Below are 18,181 nucleotides of genomic sequence, written 5' to 3' on the forward strand. Positions count from 1 at the left end.
CGCAAACTTTACTGTTAATTAGATGGACAGACTGCTGCCGGCTACTTTACCGTAATTTTAGAATGGAAATTCCAACAGTGTATGATGCATCACGTGTATATTAGGGAGTTTTGTTCGTATGGAAAAAAGTTTCAGCATTTTAGTTTGGCTTATTTTCTTTGCTTTAATAAAAAATAAAATGAATTAAATTCTTTCTCAAATGGAACACGATAAACATTTATAAAAAGACAGACATTTTCCACTAAAACATATCTACCATTGTGCACGTGACATACATTTAGTTTATACGCACAATATATTGATAATACTTAGAATTGAGCGAAAGGTCAAATAATACACGATAACAATTTCCAACATCATCAAAAGTCACACAAATTCTTTCCAAAATGTGTCACATTTAAAAAATGCGATTGACAATAATCTGTTACATTTCACAGCGATAACAAAGTTTACAATCACAATTTAATTAAAATATTACACCAGCACATACAAGTATTACGAATTATATTTAACTTATAAAATAATGAATAGCACAATGTACTTTTTTAAAATCGGACACATCAATTGGACATATAAGTAAGAATGTTAAATTACATTTGTATGTTTTAATAAAGCAAGATTAGACATAATGTTTGTACAAATATTTACTTAAAAAATTCAAATTATAAAATAATGAATAGCACAGTGCACTCTTTTTTCGAGCACATCAATTATACATATAAGTAAGAGTGTTACATTACATATGTAAGGTTTAATAAAACAAGATTATACATTATGTTTGAACAAATATTTGTTTAAAAGTACAACAGTCTTCATTTATATCCTTCATTTGGATATGGTATTTTTTATGCCTACAGAAAAATTAATTCAAGAATCCTATTCCTTGGAGTTTTCGAAAAACAAGCCAGTCTTAAACATCTCTATGAATTCATTGTAATGCATTAGTCTCAGAAAGATGATCAAAGATTTTAAAAATAAATTAAACTGATCGGAGGTATAAATACTTTTCTGTGTTCTGTTTAAATAGGTGTTTATTCTCACCAAGTTTCAAAACAAGGTATACATTTTGTCAAGTGCTGTACAAAATAACCTGTCGGGATAGCCTGGTTTAAAAGGGCGTTGGACCCATGTCCCAGAGGATCGTGATCACTGCCGACTGAAGGCTCTCCGAGTAGTAAAAGGTGACTGGTGCACGTTAAATCTTGTGGGTCGCACAGTGCCCCAAGTTTCCATAACAAATCAAAACCTTTAGTGATTGATCGTTCTCTGGTTCAGGTCAAAATTAAGATCTGTGAATGAATAAATGTGTGTATGAATGGGTCCTCCCTCTAAACTGGGCTGTGACGCTTGTGCGTGACTGAAGACGTATTTTTGGTTATAGATGGCGCCACTGAAAAACAAGAAACGCACCCTCTGCCTTAAATTCGCTTGGCTTTTCCAAGCAGACTTGCTGGTATTGGCAAGTGCCATTAGAAACAACAACAAAATAACCTCCACTTCCAGCAAAAGGTACTTGCAACTAATCACATGGTTATGTTCTAATCACGTAATTGTGCGTGGAATCAATTTTCAGTTTAAATTTAAATGGATACCTGCAAGTGTTCATCACGCGTGTGTTTCGAGCCTCATTGGCTAACCTGTGCGTGACGTCACTTGCCAGTATCCAATTACGTCGAGTGAAATCACGGATAATACACACTCAAACAAATATTTCAAGCGGAAGGTTTTGACATACATCAAGAAAACAATATTTAGTAAATTTTCATGGCAGCAGAGCCACCTATTGACGAAATTCTTCAATAGTTTGAAAACTTGGAAAGAATAAGAAAAATGTGGGAAGCAGTACATATTATCTAATTTTTTAAAAGTGGTTTTTCAAATTGTTGGTCACTAATAAAACGCATTGAAATTAGGGATTAAACACATTGTATAGAGGGATTAAACGCATTGTAATATAGGATTAAAGCATTGATATAAAGAACGCATTATTCATCAAATAATTAAAAAACAGAAGTTATGAGATTAGATGTAAGAATTTAAGAGTAATCAGTGAAAATCATTTTCATTCAAAAAGAGTATATTTCTGCATCTATTTTCATAAAGATTTCATTTGAAGATAGTAAAAATGTGACATATTAGATGTGACATGTGACATATTAGATGTTAAATCAGGCATTTTGATAAATCGTACATTTTATCGCTTTCATTTTCTTATCACCTTCTTATACGACAGAAAGAGTGACCGCTTTTTATAGCTTATTAATATACATACTAATTATAAATTGTAATAATAAAATAATTACATATTATTAATGGAATTATTAAAAATGTTTGATTTGATTTGAAATAAATGTGCAGTTTTTATTTATTATTTTTTTATCGTATGCTCCGAAAAATAATATTTTATTGAATTATTAATTCTTGCTTTCATTGCTCATTTAGTTATTGAAATAATCACAGAAAACTTTAAAAATGAAATTACGAAGAGTAGCATTTATCAAAAACTAGAGTACTGGCTATATTGTTATTAATAATTTGTTACTTTTTTCCTCAGTTGTTAAATAATACAGAAGGAAAAACAAGAATTCAGTATTTGAAATTAAAAATTTTGCCATATGTATACACACCTCTTCTTATTCATTTATAAGCCCAAATTCTTAAGATATTCATAATTAGATATTCATAAAGAGTAAAGATATTCATAATTAATTAAAAAAAATTTAAAACTGTGTAAAATATTTATTGACAATGTAAACTTTAATTTTTATCTTAAAAAGAAGTTAATGATAGAATCAATATTATACATCTGAATTAGATTTTTGAAAACCACGGTTTTGAAAACCACGAATGCACTGATAAAATTTTAGTGCAGTTATAACTAATTATCACGTTATCACTCACCAGAAATAAGATTTCTTTGAACTCGAAAACCAAATGTAGGACATTTAAGAAAAAATGTTGCACCAAAAATTTAAACAGATTGCACTATTACATGGAGTGAAAAATGCAGGTTAAATTACCGTACTGGACGGTAATGGCATATCTGGTAAAAAAAGACACAATTCTGGTTAATAAAACCGAAATATAGATATAAAAACCATTCCTTTGATAGTTTTTCCTTTCATATGGTAACAGTTTTCCGAAAAGTCTGTTTTTAAAGATTATAGTTCTCATTAGCAGATATAAAAAATAAAAAATTGGATAAAATAATACAAAATTGGATGTAGTAAAAAATAGAAAATAGGAAAGTAATTTTTACCAAAAAAATGGTTTTTACGCAATGCTCTAAAGTATCATTATGAATTTACCAAATTCTACGACATTTTCCTAATTTATCACAGATCATAAAATCATATTTTATGGTTAATTTTACCAAAAGCATTACCAAAGCACTTCAGTAAAAATTAATGATTTTTGGTGTTCCTATAAAACCAGAAACACGGTAATTTTTATTATATTCTCGAAGTTTTGACCATACTTTTTTTTTCTCGGTGTAGAAATTACAGTTTAAATTTGATGCAACTTTAATATGCGAGCTACGTTGCGCGCGCACGTTGTACCACATTTTCGTAATTCTTAAATTCGATTCCACGACATATGGTTCAACTTGAACAGATACTTGGTCCAATTTAAATCTTTTTTAAAGTAGCAGAAAATTTGCACCTTATTATAGTTAACTGTTGTACTGAATTTTCTGAAAATGTAGTTTGGTTTTGAGAAAAATTTGAATAAAGTTATTTTTACCTCTGCACACATATAGTTGTGGTAGAATCATTTTTCATCATGATTTTTGTAGAATCATTCTTCGAAATTGTAAGAAGAAATTAATCGGAGTTGGACCTTTTATGTGCAAAGATTGAACTAGGTTTAGATTACTGCTAATGTGTAGCAAAGGGAACCAGTTTTTCTCAATAATATTTTGTAGATTTTTGTAAAAACTTGGACCGTCTTGAGTATGGCTGATGAGAATTAACTGACATGATATCTATACAAAATAATTATAATTTTGACATTAAAGAGAAAGATTAATTAGCAGGAATAACGCTTTGCTGGTGCGTTAAAAGAATTGTAATTTAGTTATCATATGAGCAAGCTCAAGTAAAATTCTTTGTTATTAAAATTAGCACATGTGTTAAATAATTTTTGAAAACAATGCCATGAAATTGACATTTTGGGAGAGTTTTGATAAAATTAATTAAAAGAAAAAAATGTTATTCTTTGGAAATAGGAAATCAAGCAAAAATTAATATGGTTTAAAAGTAGTTTCACGTTAATATACATATCAGTTAAATAATTTAATATGTATGCTAATGATACTTATATTTAATTATTAGCAATTAACAAATCAGGATGTACAGTATTTATCCATAAGCTGAGAACCTAACGAAAATGCCTGCGACAAGATGGCGAGGAAGTTTTTAAATTATTCAGAAGAAAATTAATTACAAATAAAAATGGTAAATTCAACTAAATTTTTTAGTAATAACCTTTGCTTTGAAAAATAAGTTTAATTTTAGATGAACTGTTCGAGAGATGCCCAGAACAATTTGGAATTCATCTAATGACGAAGAAACAGGCATTTATTTAAATGCAATAAAAATCCACCAAGGTTAAATAAATAACAGGCTGAAGCATTGATGGCATACTGTTGTTGTATTGATACGAAAGCTTGATAGTTTTCCAACTATCTCTGGTAACCAGCTAACAGGTGAGAACCGTATGCGATAAATAAAAAAAAAACTACTATTATACTTAACTTGCGATTTAATGTATCAAGATTTCTTAAGTCATTTAACACTGATCTTAAAGGAATGTAATTTTTAAAAGAATACAAATGATTTAATTGAGGACGTTTTTCAAAACTCCATCACCAAGAAAAATGAAAAAGCCACAGTTTAAGCACTTTAAGCTCGAAGAATAGTAATTTTAAACTGAATTACCTTTTGCAGTAAACAATTATCTGGAAGTAACAATTTGATTATTAAAAATATTATTAAATTTTTTTAAAAAAAGGGCTAAACTGGCGAGATTTTGCCTCATGAATGAAATTTATTAAAATCATAAAGTCTCAATTTCTGCAAATTTCTATGAGCCCAGACAACAGCGCAGGATGAACTTTCAAAACGTCAAAAAAATTAAACCACAAAATCTTTTCACTTTAACATAACTGTGGCTTATTTTTATCTCAATGGTCTTCAGCATTTTGATAATTAGTATGGAAGGGGCCAGTTTAGAATGAGTAAAACTTTACCCAACAGTCAGGAATGACTATAATAAATAATAAAAATAACTTATTATTCGCTAAAAAGAGTTACTCCATGTGAGCTTTAAAAAAAACCTTAAAAAATGATATAAAATATATGCAATTAATCGAAGAATATATAGAAAGAAATGTAATGTACAAATAAATTAAAAATGATTTTTTAAAATCAAATTTGATTTTTGATGACATCTTTTTAAATAAAATCGATATGAAGATGGTTGTGTAAAATTTAGATGCAGTTTTTAGAAATGTACGTGCATTCCGCGAGAGGCTGGTCTACCTGTCGCGCTGTTAAGTCGTCGTCAGTCACAGCGGTTGCAGTTGGACTGCCAGTTGGTTGTAGTAGTTGTGGTGAAGGACACGCAACTCCCACGATTCTGAGTGCCCCTTGTACTTCTGTACAGCTTCAGGTTATCTCGATCATACTGCGAGGATCGGTAGGATACTGAATATCTTTGAGATCCATGCACTGTACGACGAGTTGACCAGCGTCGCCACAAATGGCGCACTGATTTTTGCACCTGTGAGAAAAGTTTTTTTTTTATTATGCTTAAATCTGTGGACTGGTCATATCTATAAAGTTACTTTTGTAACAGATGTGAAATAAAGTTCTTACATACGGGTTCTGATAATAAGTTACTTTTTGTTTTATTTTTATATGTCTTGAAATATCTCATAGTTATGATGCAGAAATTAAACGTAGATAATTAAGCACTGGAAATAAAGTATCAGCATGCTCACAGAGGGCCTCATGGCTATGATGTAAATTTTAATTATATTAAATATTGAAAACAAAGCATCAGCGAGTAATGTAAGTAGTTTCATAGTTGTGATGCAGATATTAAAAGTAGATAATTAAGCACTGGAAATAAAGCATCAGCATGTACCTTGAAGTGTCTCATGGTTGTGATGTAACTGTTAATTATTAAATCATGAAAACAGAGCATCAGCGTCTAATGCAAAATGTTTCATAATTGTGATGCAGATATTAAACGTAGATCATAAAGCAGTGAAAACAAAGCTTCAGCATGAACCTTAAAACGTATCGTAGTTGCGATGCAGATATTAAACTTAGATTACTAAACATCAAAAACAAAAGCATCTTAAAGTGTTTTATAGTTGTGATGCGGATATTAAATATTGATCATAAAGCAGTGAAAACAAAGCTTCAGCAGGCAACTTAAGGTGTGTAATACGATGTAAAAAAGTTTGGTTCATAGTTGCTTCCATTTTTTAAGTTAAAATAAACTAAGTACAGAACTGTACTTAAAATTATGTAAAAAATGTAAAAAATTGTGTAAAAAATTATTTAAAACTGACAAAATGACAAGTGTTTGAAAGAATTAGTGTGAACATATTACTAATAATGTGCCTGTTTTTTTAAAGGAAATATTTTTGCAATGAAATGTTGCAGTAATGTGTTGGCAGTAATGGGCGCTGGCAGTAAATAAACAAACAAAAAATGGATAAGTAAAGAAATAAAACTATAAGTGCATAAAAATAAATTGAAAGTATAACTACCTGAGCTATGAAAAATTTTAGCTTACCTTAACACTAAAAATGGTGGTAACTATACACCAAAATTTTTTACAGTGTAGTTGTGATGCATATATTAAGCGAACATTATTAAAAATCAAGATCAAAGCATATGCATCTTAAGCTATATCTACATAAATTTAGATCATTGAACAATGAAAACAAAGCATCAACATGCATTTATCTCATACTTGTGATGTAGACTAGACATTAAACGTAGATAATTGCTAATCGAAAACAAAGCCTAAGTATGTGTCACAAAGTATGACTTTGTTGTGATACAGATATTAAATGTAGATCACTTATAATAAAAGCCATCAGCATTCAAAAGCTATACTAAGAACATTCAATATCTATAGTAGTTGAAATTTTAAGCGATTTATACATACCTCTCCATTTAAGAAACAGTACAATATTGCAACGGTGAAACCCTGCAATGAATAAAATGAATTGAAAAAATGACTTTGCAGAAAATTAAATAACCGAAATTTTTACTTCACAATGGTACATGAAATAAAAGAAGGTATATTCATTATAATACAATATTAGCTACTATCATCAACTTCATTTCGTATCATTTATCATTTTATTACTTTATAACATCCATGCATTTTAAATATTCTTACATACGAAGACTTTTAAGCAACGGAATGTTGTGATTAAGAGCTTCCTTTTGACGTAAAACGATTCTACTTGAAAACGATTCTACTCTAAACTATGTTAGCCTACGGAGTATATAATTCCTTAAAATAAAATATAATTCAGTAAAATGTGTTCTATTGAAGCTAGTAGCCAAATTTTAAATTTTAGGGTATTAATGGAAAGTAAAGTAATACAGGGAAAGTAAGATTTGAAGTCCTGTTGGCACTACATTTGCATAGATTTATTAATTCCAGCTTTTTACTATGATTGAAACTATTTTTCAAACCTCTCTTTAAATATACAAAAAATAACGATTTTTTAACACTTTTAAAGACGAGAATTTCATTCTGAAACTTAATATTAAAAGAGCATACTAATTTCGTAATTTCTAATGTAAAAAATAAAATTATATCTTTTTATTACAATTGTAATAGTTTTTAAAATTTCTCTTTATTTTTTTACGCTTAGGGAATTGCTCACCACTAGATTTAACGTTTTTTTGTTGTTTTTGCAAAAAAAAAGCACGTTGATAAATTTACATAAAAATATCAGCATTGTTTTTTTTAAATTATTGACAGATGGTCACATGAAGCAGTCATCCTTTTTCGACACCATGTTCATTGACACCATCTAAAAAAATAAACTAAACTCAGTGGCGCGAAAGCCCATTGAGGGCCAAGACCTACTGTGCCCATCTCAGTTTTCTTGACCTTGGCCTCTGGGGCGCAAGAGCAGATGTTCCGGTTAGGTGATCAGCCGAACGCGAAACCCCCAGTGTTTAGCTACCAAGCATACTTGGTACTCATCGACACCATCAAAGTGCTCATTTCATAATGTCAACTTGGGGCGGAAATATCCTGTATATACTTCGTGTATTTATATACACTGGGTACATTACATTTACATACATTAGATAATATTTATATACGCTAAATAAACTAGATTTCTATTCGCTAGGGAACATTTATTTTCTGTATCATAGTGTCCAGTTATACCATTGGACACTATGTTAGTACATATTGCATTGCATATTGCTTACTTGTGTTGAGAGAAGCACAGCTTGTATGTAGGAGAAAACAACTCTTTCTGTTCCCTGTGATGGGGTCACAATGACCAGTACGTAAGTAATCCCCAGCAGAGGAATCAATACCAGGAGGGCTTTTGCTGCTTTCCTGAAATAACACATGTTAACATTTGTCATACATTTCAAATTTGTCTCTGAGGTAATTAAATTTACAGATTTGATTAATTAATTTTACTTAATAATGCCGATTTAATAATAAAAATTTTATTAATTAACTGAAGATACGAACTTAACCAGCTGAATAAAAAATATATAAGAGTTATAAGAACGAAAAGTGAACTCATATAATAGCGTCCGTAACACAACGGCGATAGTACAGCCATCATTCCTAGTTGGTTGGTGTCGTATTGAATCATATCTCAGGGTGTACTTGAATAGTCTTTGCTATCTCTTTGGCATCATAGTGAATACAAATCCTCTTCTGTGGGGTAGTTTAAGGGGTGAAGGCCTGCAGCGACTGCAGAGCAGTTGAAAACATGATATGGTGTGAGTTCCACATTAAGACAGTTGCAACAGTTTTGATATTTTCTAGTCCCATCTGCAGAGATTTCCATGTTTTTATGATGTTTTGTTCTTAGTCTGATGAGAGTGGTGGCTGTCTTCTTGTCGATGTCAAAATTAGTTAATCATTTCTAGTTATAAATGGAAATGAAAAGAAGATTAACGAGTTTAAGTAAGACAGTTTATAGTGAATTTGAAATAGTGAACCGAGCAGCAAAAAATCAAAAACATAACATCAGAACCCCAAAAACAGAGCATTAGAACATCCAGAATAGAACAACAACTACCAGCAGTAGAATCGACTTTAATGTCAGGAGATGATTGGGCAGTTTCGTCACTCAAAGTGCTGCACTGACGCCACAAGTCGCATCGCTTTAATTTTCTCTATTTCAAGAAAACAGCATTGAAAGATGCATGCGACCAATTTTGGTCGCATGCATCTTTCACACGACTTTTCATTCACTTTAAATGCTTTCCTGTTAATCAGTTAAACACCTTTTGCAATGCAAGATACTTGCCTTCTCATTATAACTCTGAAAGGTAGAGCTGCTATAGCTGTTGCATTTTTGACATCACACACGAGCACTTTTAGAATAAGGAACATTTATATGATAATTTATTTTAGTATATTACTACCATTAATTATTTGGATCATACATTGTTTAAGTGAATTAAACATAACAAGAAAAACTCCGATGCTTTTGTTTTCACATTTCCTTTGACACATGCCTTTAACCTCCATGAAACTGGTCACTAAATTGAAATTACACGTTTAGAAATATTATGCAAATAACACATTTTTCTTTAAAATGATTTAATTTTTCGTCGAGTACAATTTAAAAGCAAAACTTTTAGATTTGCTTAAATTATATTTGTAAAACCTTTCTCTTTTCTAAACTTTAGAATCTTTAGTTCGCCTACTCTATGCAATCAAGTAAATGTATTTTGTTTTAGATTTAACGTCGATGCAATTGCTTCTGGAATGAAAGAATATTAGATGCCATTTACATACTAAATCCCAGAAATTTCTGTTAATGACTTTTACCACATTTAAAATCCTGGAAGCATTATTACCACGTCAGACTTCAGCTGCAAGAGCCCATTTTACAGAAAACAGATGTTTTAGAATGAATGAATGAAATAACAAATGAATGAAATAAAGTAAAAATTGAACAATTATTTAAGTGTATTCATGCAAAAACCATTTTAATAATTTTCCTTTCCTTGTATTTGAAAGTTTTTAAGCTATATATTTTTATTAATACAATAAAGAAATACTTGAAATTAGTCGTAAGAAAAATAATTGGAAAAATAAGCGAACTTTTTATTATAATTATGCGTATTTGAAAAATAATCAATTGCAAAATATTGATGTTTGATGCCTATGCAATGACCATGCATGAAGTATGTCCATGCAAAGCCTTTGCGCATTACAAAAAGTTAAGTAAGAAATGTATGAAATTACGAGTGTAATTCCTTGCGATAATATTGACATTCGTTAAAAACAACGTATAAAATCAAATATGGTAAAATACTCATTAAAACCAATACTCGTTTCAGTGTACCATTGTAACAGTCATTAAAGTGTGCCCACATGCAAAGACTTTGCCCATTACAAAAAAGTTGTGGGTTAAAAAATGAGAAGTAAGTGTGATCGAGAAATAATTAGTTACCATATTTTATTAATTAATAATTAAAATTGTACCTTTTATTTAACAAAATATTTTTAATTTTTGAAAATGTTTAATTTTCTAGATTATGTGTCAGAATGATTGTTTTTAATGAAATATAACAGAATTCGATAATTTGTTAAAACATTTACAGGATACTTACGGGTCTCGGAAAATTTTAATAGTGGTAGCAAAAATGGAATGTGTATCAAAAATTAAAACATTTTGTGATGATCACTCCAGATTAGTTTTTAGAGATAATTAGTATGAAATCGAATTATACTGAACTAAAAATAAGCTAGTATTTCTACAGAGTTGAAGTATAAGTTATTCTACATTCATTTGAAGATTATCTGTAGTGAAATCTTAACTGTAAAAATATTTAGGTTATTTTGCAATGTTAAGTAATATCTCAGTAATTTATTTAAAAAAAGTTTTCAGCTATTGCCTATAAAATTACTATAATGTTAAGTCCCTTTAAATTCATAAATTTAAAAAAAACAACGACTCTAGAAATTTTAATTCTGTAGATATATTAAATATTGTAAATTTGAAGTTTTAATATACAGTCATTGTTTCAGAAAAAAATACAGTTATTTTATGTTGTTGTAAAGATGAAAGTCTTTCCAGCAATTCTTCAACCTTTTATAACGTCTTTGTTTGTTTTTTCTGTATTATAAATTTATTTCTCATTATAATTTTTAGATTTATATAGGGATTCTAAACATATATATCGATCGGAGATAACGTAAACTATCGATATTTATAAAAAATATGTATAAAGTACATATTTTACATAATTGTAATTATTTTGTAATTCAATAAAAGTATCAAAAAATTTTAAATAAGATTTTTGCACAATTTAATTGCTTTAAAAAATTAGGTCTTCAAACATTTATTTCTAATTTTATTTTCATTAACTTATTTTTTATTTATTAATTTTTGTCTTAAAAATTGCTTTTATACAAAAAACACTTGAAAAGTAACTTTTTGAGGTTGGTACTGCAGTAAAATATTGCAGTTTACAAACTTCTGTAACTTTGCTGTTTTTCCACCTAAACAATTTAGTAACGGAGTCATCCAAATCACCAAAGTCCTCGAACTGCCATTTTTTTAATAAATGTTTTGCAGCTTATTTTTAGATGGGTACCTTATTACGCATCTTAATGTTAAAAATTATTTTGAAATATGCGTGATTTGGAAATATGCTTGCGCGCATTCGTGATTCAACCACCACTGTTGGAATTTTCAAAGAGCTGTAGGAATCTAGGCTTACCTGTATTGTTTCGATTCTGCTGTTGTAGCAATACGAAGCTTGGTCATCAAAACCCACATAATCTTACACATAAAAAATATGTTCACCTGCAATAAAAATGCATTATTCTGTTTATACAATATAAGGATCTGATAATGAAATAGAAAAAAACAACAACTTATGTTGTTATGCTGAACAAGGAAATAATACCTTAAGCTATTGAAGAAACTTTGCGCTGAGAAGTTTACTGGTCATTAAATATTAGTATTAGGTGAAACAAAATAACCACATAAAATTGTGTGTTTATAATATAGCGTGTAATATAGCATATAGTTTACTATAAAGCATATTTTGTGTACTGCGACACATTTCATAAAATAATGTCTTTTTTAATATGTGCATTTTCTGTGTATTTTGTTTTCAGGGGGGATAAAAAAAGTATTTGTTATTGAATAATAATTGCCTACAAAAATTTGCTTTTGATCTAATGTGTAAAATTAGTCAAATATTGGTTAACACCTCATGGAGAATCGGAAAGTTTTATTTTTCATTCAGATCGGGATCTTAAATGAAAAAAATATTTAACTAATTTCAATGCCCGTATTTTAATAAAAAGATATTTTATTTGAAAATACAACAATCGTGTCAATGTTCAAAGCTTTTATGGCCGTGACTCATCTCAAGATCAAATATTGCTCAAATTGTTTACCTTGGACAAAGGAGACTGCTTAAATTTCTCAATTTTCCACACTTCTTTTTAAATAAAGATGCAGAAATCCCTCAAATGATGACGTATGTCTCTCAAATATTTTTGATAATTTATTTAATAAGTTTTCAGAACATAAATATCTCTTATGGATATTATACAGGCAATAAAGTTAGTTAAAAGTATTATTTTAGTTACGAATAAAACAAAATTTTACCTCCAAGTTATTAACCGTAATCGATATTTGCTAACTATCTATCATAGTAGCTATCACAAAAGGCAATTTTTCGTAGCTATTAAAACTTGATGTGAAAAAACTTGTGTTTTTCCGCCCCACCTTAATACATGAGTAAACAAGTTTACATTTACTGAATATGTATTATTATTTGAAAGAAACGATTTTTGTATGAACCATGTCTATTGCACAAAATATATTATTGCCTTAGGTACCTATACTGACGTGCAAATGAAAAAAAAACAGCGTAAGTGCCTCAGGGTAGATTTCGAGAAAAATGACTTGACAACTATTTTCTTTCTATTGCAAATACTATAAGCGCTAAGATAGAATTTCATAAAACTGATAAAACAGTACTGATCATAAAACTGATCTTTTTCATACAGAATAGCTTATCATGCAGAAATGAAAAAATATAAAAAATCTCAATTTTGAATTTTTTGTCACTTACATTGGTTTTTTTTTGCACTACAGCATAATAATACGATATTTACATTATCCTACGATTTATACATAATCAAATGAAGATTCTATTATTATTCAGAATATTTTTTATAATTATAAAAAAATTTTATTAACAAGAAAAATATTTTTCCCTAAAAATATTTTGTTAGCAGTTTTTTTCGCAAAAGATAATCAAATTACAATTCTTTTATACCAAGAAAGTTCCTAAAATTTCGGGTGTGCGTAAATCTAGTTAACACAACCTTGTTTGGATAATTTTTAAAAATTGTTAGTCCAAGAATCTTACATTGTTAGAAAGCCCAAGAGTCATAATGATCACTAATTAAGGTTAAAATACCATAGCTAGAATTTTTTAAGTGTATAGCATGTTTTTCTTTCATTAATGTTTGATCAAAATATTCTTTTAAATTTCCAATATATCAGAATTTACACTTACCACAAGAACAACAATGACAGGGCAAATGAATATGTAATCCGTGCTGTCCTTAGTTTGCCAAACACATCTGCAAGTAATTAATCACAACAATTAAGAGAATACGGGAAAAAGTAAATAAATGAAAGTATAAAAAATTGAATTCCAGAATAAGGCATAAATTATGTTCTTCTTACCCATCTGCTAAAGGGTCTTTTGAAAGATGGGCAAAATAAACTTTAACGGAAGCCCAAGAGCCGACAATTATTCCCGGAATTCCTGTAAAAAATTAAAGACCCATTAAAGTTATTGATTTTTCTCTATTATTGCATAGTTTAACTATAAACTATTGCTTATAACAAAAAGAAAATTAAGGTTCCTTTTTTCTTAAAAGTTTTGTTTTTGGATTCACTAATTGCAAATTACTGACTTTGTCAAGTAATTATTAACACCTGAATAAATACTTATTTTCATCTGAAATTGTATTAAAAATAGTTTTTGCTTTTAAAAAGGGAAAAGTTTTACCATGTTTTTATTAAAACTATGTGCTAAAAATATTTTTTTTTCGAAACAATTTTTTTTGAGTTTACTTAAATACTGGAAAATTTACATACTCATAAATAAGAGTGTTTTGCAGTTGTTTATTTCATAAAATATTTTTCTACTCATTTAATGCAAGCGTTGGAAAACAGAATATTTTGGTCATAATAGAATGACGATCTGAATGAAAATCTATATTCCATTTTTAAACTCTTGTAAAAATAATCGAAGTGAACAACTGAGAGCTAGAAGATTTACTCCGAGAAAAATCTAATCAAATTTAAGCCATAAAATCGGTACATTTAATTATAATACACAACAAATTTTCTTCAACATTAATAAAATGTTAAATCAAATTTTAAAATATTTAATTTATACGATAATGTGGTTCAATTTGGTATCACAACTGTAAAAAAATAACGACACAAAATTTAAGAAATTTTCTTCCAAATGAACATTTTATCAAATGGAAGTAATTTATGTTGAGGATACAAATTTAATCAAAGCACTAGGTTTAATGCTACATATCGTTTTTCTCAATGAATTGGAAATATAACTTAAAATAAAAGGAGTATGAGCAATGAGTTAGCCGTCTTTATTAGAATTCAAACCCTGGAAACCTTATGGTCAAGGGCACTATCCCGTCATACAGTGCACATGATTTAAAAACTCGATTAAAAAATGTTGGAGCACTCTCGAATGTACTGAAATGATATATGAGGGAAAAAGCAGTTTAGTCAAATATTTGTGAGTTCACATTTCGAGAAAAATCATGAGACGAAATGAATATGAAAAATAGGCGATTAATTACAAAAGATAGAAAATTGTGATCTCATTATTGCAAACTCGTACTCTTTGGTCAAATGTTACTTGACCAACAGGAGCCTATGCAATTTTAGAGAATGCAGTTCTCAATAATAATTTTTAGATCTGTGGTGGCGAGGGGATGGAGTAGAGCAGTGGTAGGGTCGTGGAGAAAGAGCACTCGCCTCTCAATGAGGTGACCCGGGTTCGAATAACCGCCAAAGCTATTCGATACGAATTCTACACCCAGCTCGCACAGACCAAAGTTTTGGCTTAACATATCCTCCATGGTGGTAGACGAATTATGGGTTAAAGTCATCTTGCCGCCAGGGTAAACTTGGGAGGTTATAGAGGTTTTACTCTCCGTATAACGCAAACGCGGGCTAGTTCTATCAAAAAGTTTTCCACGTAGGCAATTTTCACTCAATACTTGATCCAGGAGTTCCTTTGTCTCCTGGATTGGGTTCAAAATTACAAGGCAACGCAGTTGAAAATTGATAGTCACGAACTCAAAATTGCGTCGGCAGTTCAACGACACTTATAAAGTTATAAATAAAATATAAAATAATTATTTGAAAACATAAAGTTAAAACTTTTTAGACAAATAAGAATGTCGGTGGTGCATACGAATAGCCAATTTATAATAGGGAAGTGCCTCAAGCTGGGTACGATGTCCTTTCTGGCTACTATGCATCTCGCAAACCTTATGATGCTACCTACCTAGCTTTAGTAACCTTTAGTAAACTAAAGGTAAACCTACTTTTTCTCTGAGTTAGTAACCACTGAGCTGAATTGTCCTATTTGTTAAGTCTAATGAATTTCAGGTTAATTTAGAATAGATTTTATTCAGCATTTAAATTTTTTAGATGAAATAAAAAGTAGTAAAAATCAAACTGAATGTTCTCTGAAAATGAAAAGAAAGCTAAAAAGGAATAAGAAGTTACTAATTATAAATTTAATAAAATAAGGTTTCGTTTTAAGCGAAAAATAAGAAAATTGTTTTAGATAATAATGTTTTTTCTAATTGAATTAAGTTCATAAAAAACTGTTTTATTATCAAGGTTTTTATTCTATTTTTGTAAGAAATATAATCTTTTTTTATAAACTTAAAAAAGTTAAAATAATATTGTTAAAACATTTTACGTTAGCGGGGCGAGAATTAATCAAAATAATTTTTATTCTGAGAATGATTTGACTAAGCAAATGAAACCTAATAAAAAATGATTCAGAATGACCGTCTAAATTTTTTAAAATTATTTTTGAAAATTTTTGCCTTTTGAAATTCAACTATTTAGACTTAAATTTTTTTTAAAATAATTTTTTTCTAATGATATAATGCTTTAATTAAATATTAAAGACAAAAATATAGATAAAAAACAAGATAATTAGATTTAAATTAATAACGTTTATAAAAATCTGTCATCATTTAAAAGGATTAAGGGTATTTTTATTGTTTTAAATAAAAGAAAAACATTTTTAAAGTCAAAAGTTTTGATTGAATTAATTTGAAATTTTTTTTATTTACTTATTTATTAATTTTTTACTACTTTAACAATTAAATTTTGTCTAATCTAATAATATTATTTGGTTAACGATCACTCGAAATCACTAGTTTAGTTTAAATAACGTATAACTCTTATTTGAATTTCTAATACAAATTAATTTAAGGAAATAAACATTGGTTCATTTGTAAGTAAGGGTAAAATTTTATGCGAAATAACAAATATGTTTTATGTAAAATGCCTCGAGGGATAAGATTCATTTGTTTAAAATACTAAATAAAAAGGGCTAAATTGTATCATAAACTAGCTTTAGCATTAATTAAAATATGTCTCATTAAAAAAAAGTTGTTGAAAAGGGAAAAAAAAACATATGATTCGTTTAGTGCAATTATTATTTATACAGATTTTAAAAGGCCTTACTGTTTCGTAGCAATAGAAAAATAAACTTTATTACTTTAAGACTCAATAAATGAAAGGATTTGCTGATTTATTTTATATGCTTTTTTTCTTATTCCGATTTCATCTATAAAATATTTTCAGTTCCGAAAAAATAAATTTTTTTTTATGGATTATTAAGAAACCGACTCTAAAACTATTACTGATTACGATACTAGAGCTGATTAAATTATTAATAAATATTTTATATAAAATATTTCATGAATAATCTTAATCAATAAAAATTAAATGAAAATATTTTACTCGTGTTTATTTGTCTCAAAAATATTAATTTGCGTTCCCTAATGCATATTATTGATCTTTTTTAAATTTCCCTTTTGAATGGGAGTCTAGTAAAAGTGGTTATAAGGAAAAACGCAATATATCAAAAGGGGTAAAAAGTGGCATTGTCGATTTAAATTCAGGATTTTTTTCTTCCTTTATACTGAGAAAAGAAAATGTGTTCAAAAGTACCAAAATATGGTAAAATTTACCATGTGTTTGGTTCCATGGGAGCATGAAAAAGATCGGTAATTGTTTTCGAAGCTCCTCGGTTATTAATTTGGTAAAATTAACCATTAAATATGGTTCAATAACATGTGATAAAATTTCCCAAATGTGAAAAAATTTGGTAATTTTATCATGATACCTTTGAGTACGTCTTAAAGAAGGTTAAATTCGGTAAAATTTACTTTACAGCTTTGTATATTTTACAAAAAGTGTGGTAATAAGAACAATAGTTTTGAAAACCAGAATTTCCGTCAAACCGTTACCATATAATCGAAAAAATTACCAAATGAATGATTTAAATACCATATATTTTGGTTTTATCAACGAGTATTATGATTTTTTTTTACAAAAATACCATTATCATTCTGTATGTTTTTTTCCAATGATTACCTGGAGAATGACCTTTCGTCATACAGGCATCTGAAGGGTAGATTTGTTTGCCACTCTTTCAGGGGCACTATATTCGGTGGGTCAACGTTGCTCCAACAGTAAGCTCAGATAGTACACAGAATCAAGGAACATACAGAACCTGTCTGATGCAAGGTCAGTTCCCTGAACCCTACGCAGCATGGTCTGCCCATCCTGTATGGTAATTTTACAAATATTTTTTTCCGTGTAGCA

The 18,181-nt window shown here is 28.9% G+C and overlaps 1 protein-coding gene across 1 annotated transcript in view; it reads right to left on the minus strand.

Annotated features, from left to right (window-relative positions):
- Positions 1 to 3,478: 3,478 nt before the first annotated feature.
- Positions 3,479 to 18,181, minus strand: part of LOC107442483 (diuretic hormone receptor) — a 148,675-nt gene continuing 133,972 nt past the window's right edge. The window contains exons 8-13 of the mRNA XM_071177458.1: positions 13,967 to 14,048; positions 13,794 to 13,860; positions 11,973 to 12,058; positions 8,481 to 8,613; positions 7,189 to 7,230; positions 3,479 to 5,784 (exon numbers count right to left, since the gene is read on the minus strand). Of these exons, the coding sequence (XP_071033559.1) occupies positions 5,566 to 5,784; positions 7,189 to 7,230; positions 8,481 to 8,613; positions 11,973 to 12,058; positions 13,794 to 13,860; positions 13,967 to 14,048 (629 nt within the window). The 3' untranslated portion in view covers positions 3,479 to 5,565. The remainder of the gene's footprint in view (positions 5,785 to 7,188; positions 7,231 to 8,480; positions 8,614 to 11,972; positions 12,059 to 13,793; positions 13,861 to 13,966; positions 14,049 to 18,181) is intronic.

This window comes from Parasteatoda tepidariorum, chromosome 2 (genome assembly GCF_043381705.1).
Source record: "Parasteatoda tepidariorum isolate YZ-2023 chromosome 2, CAS_Ptep_4.0, whole genome shotgun sequence".
Lineage (NCBI taxonomy): Eukaryota > Metazoa > Arthropoda > Arachnida > Araneae > Theridiidae > Parasteatoda > Parasteatoda tepidariorum.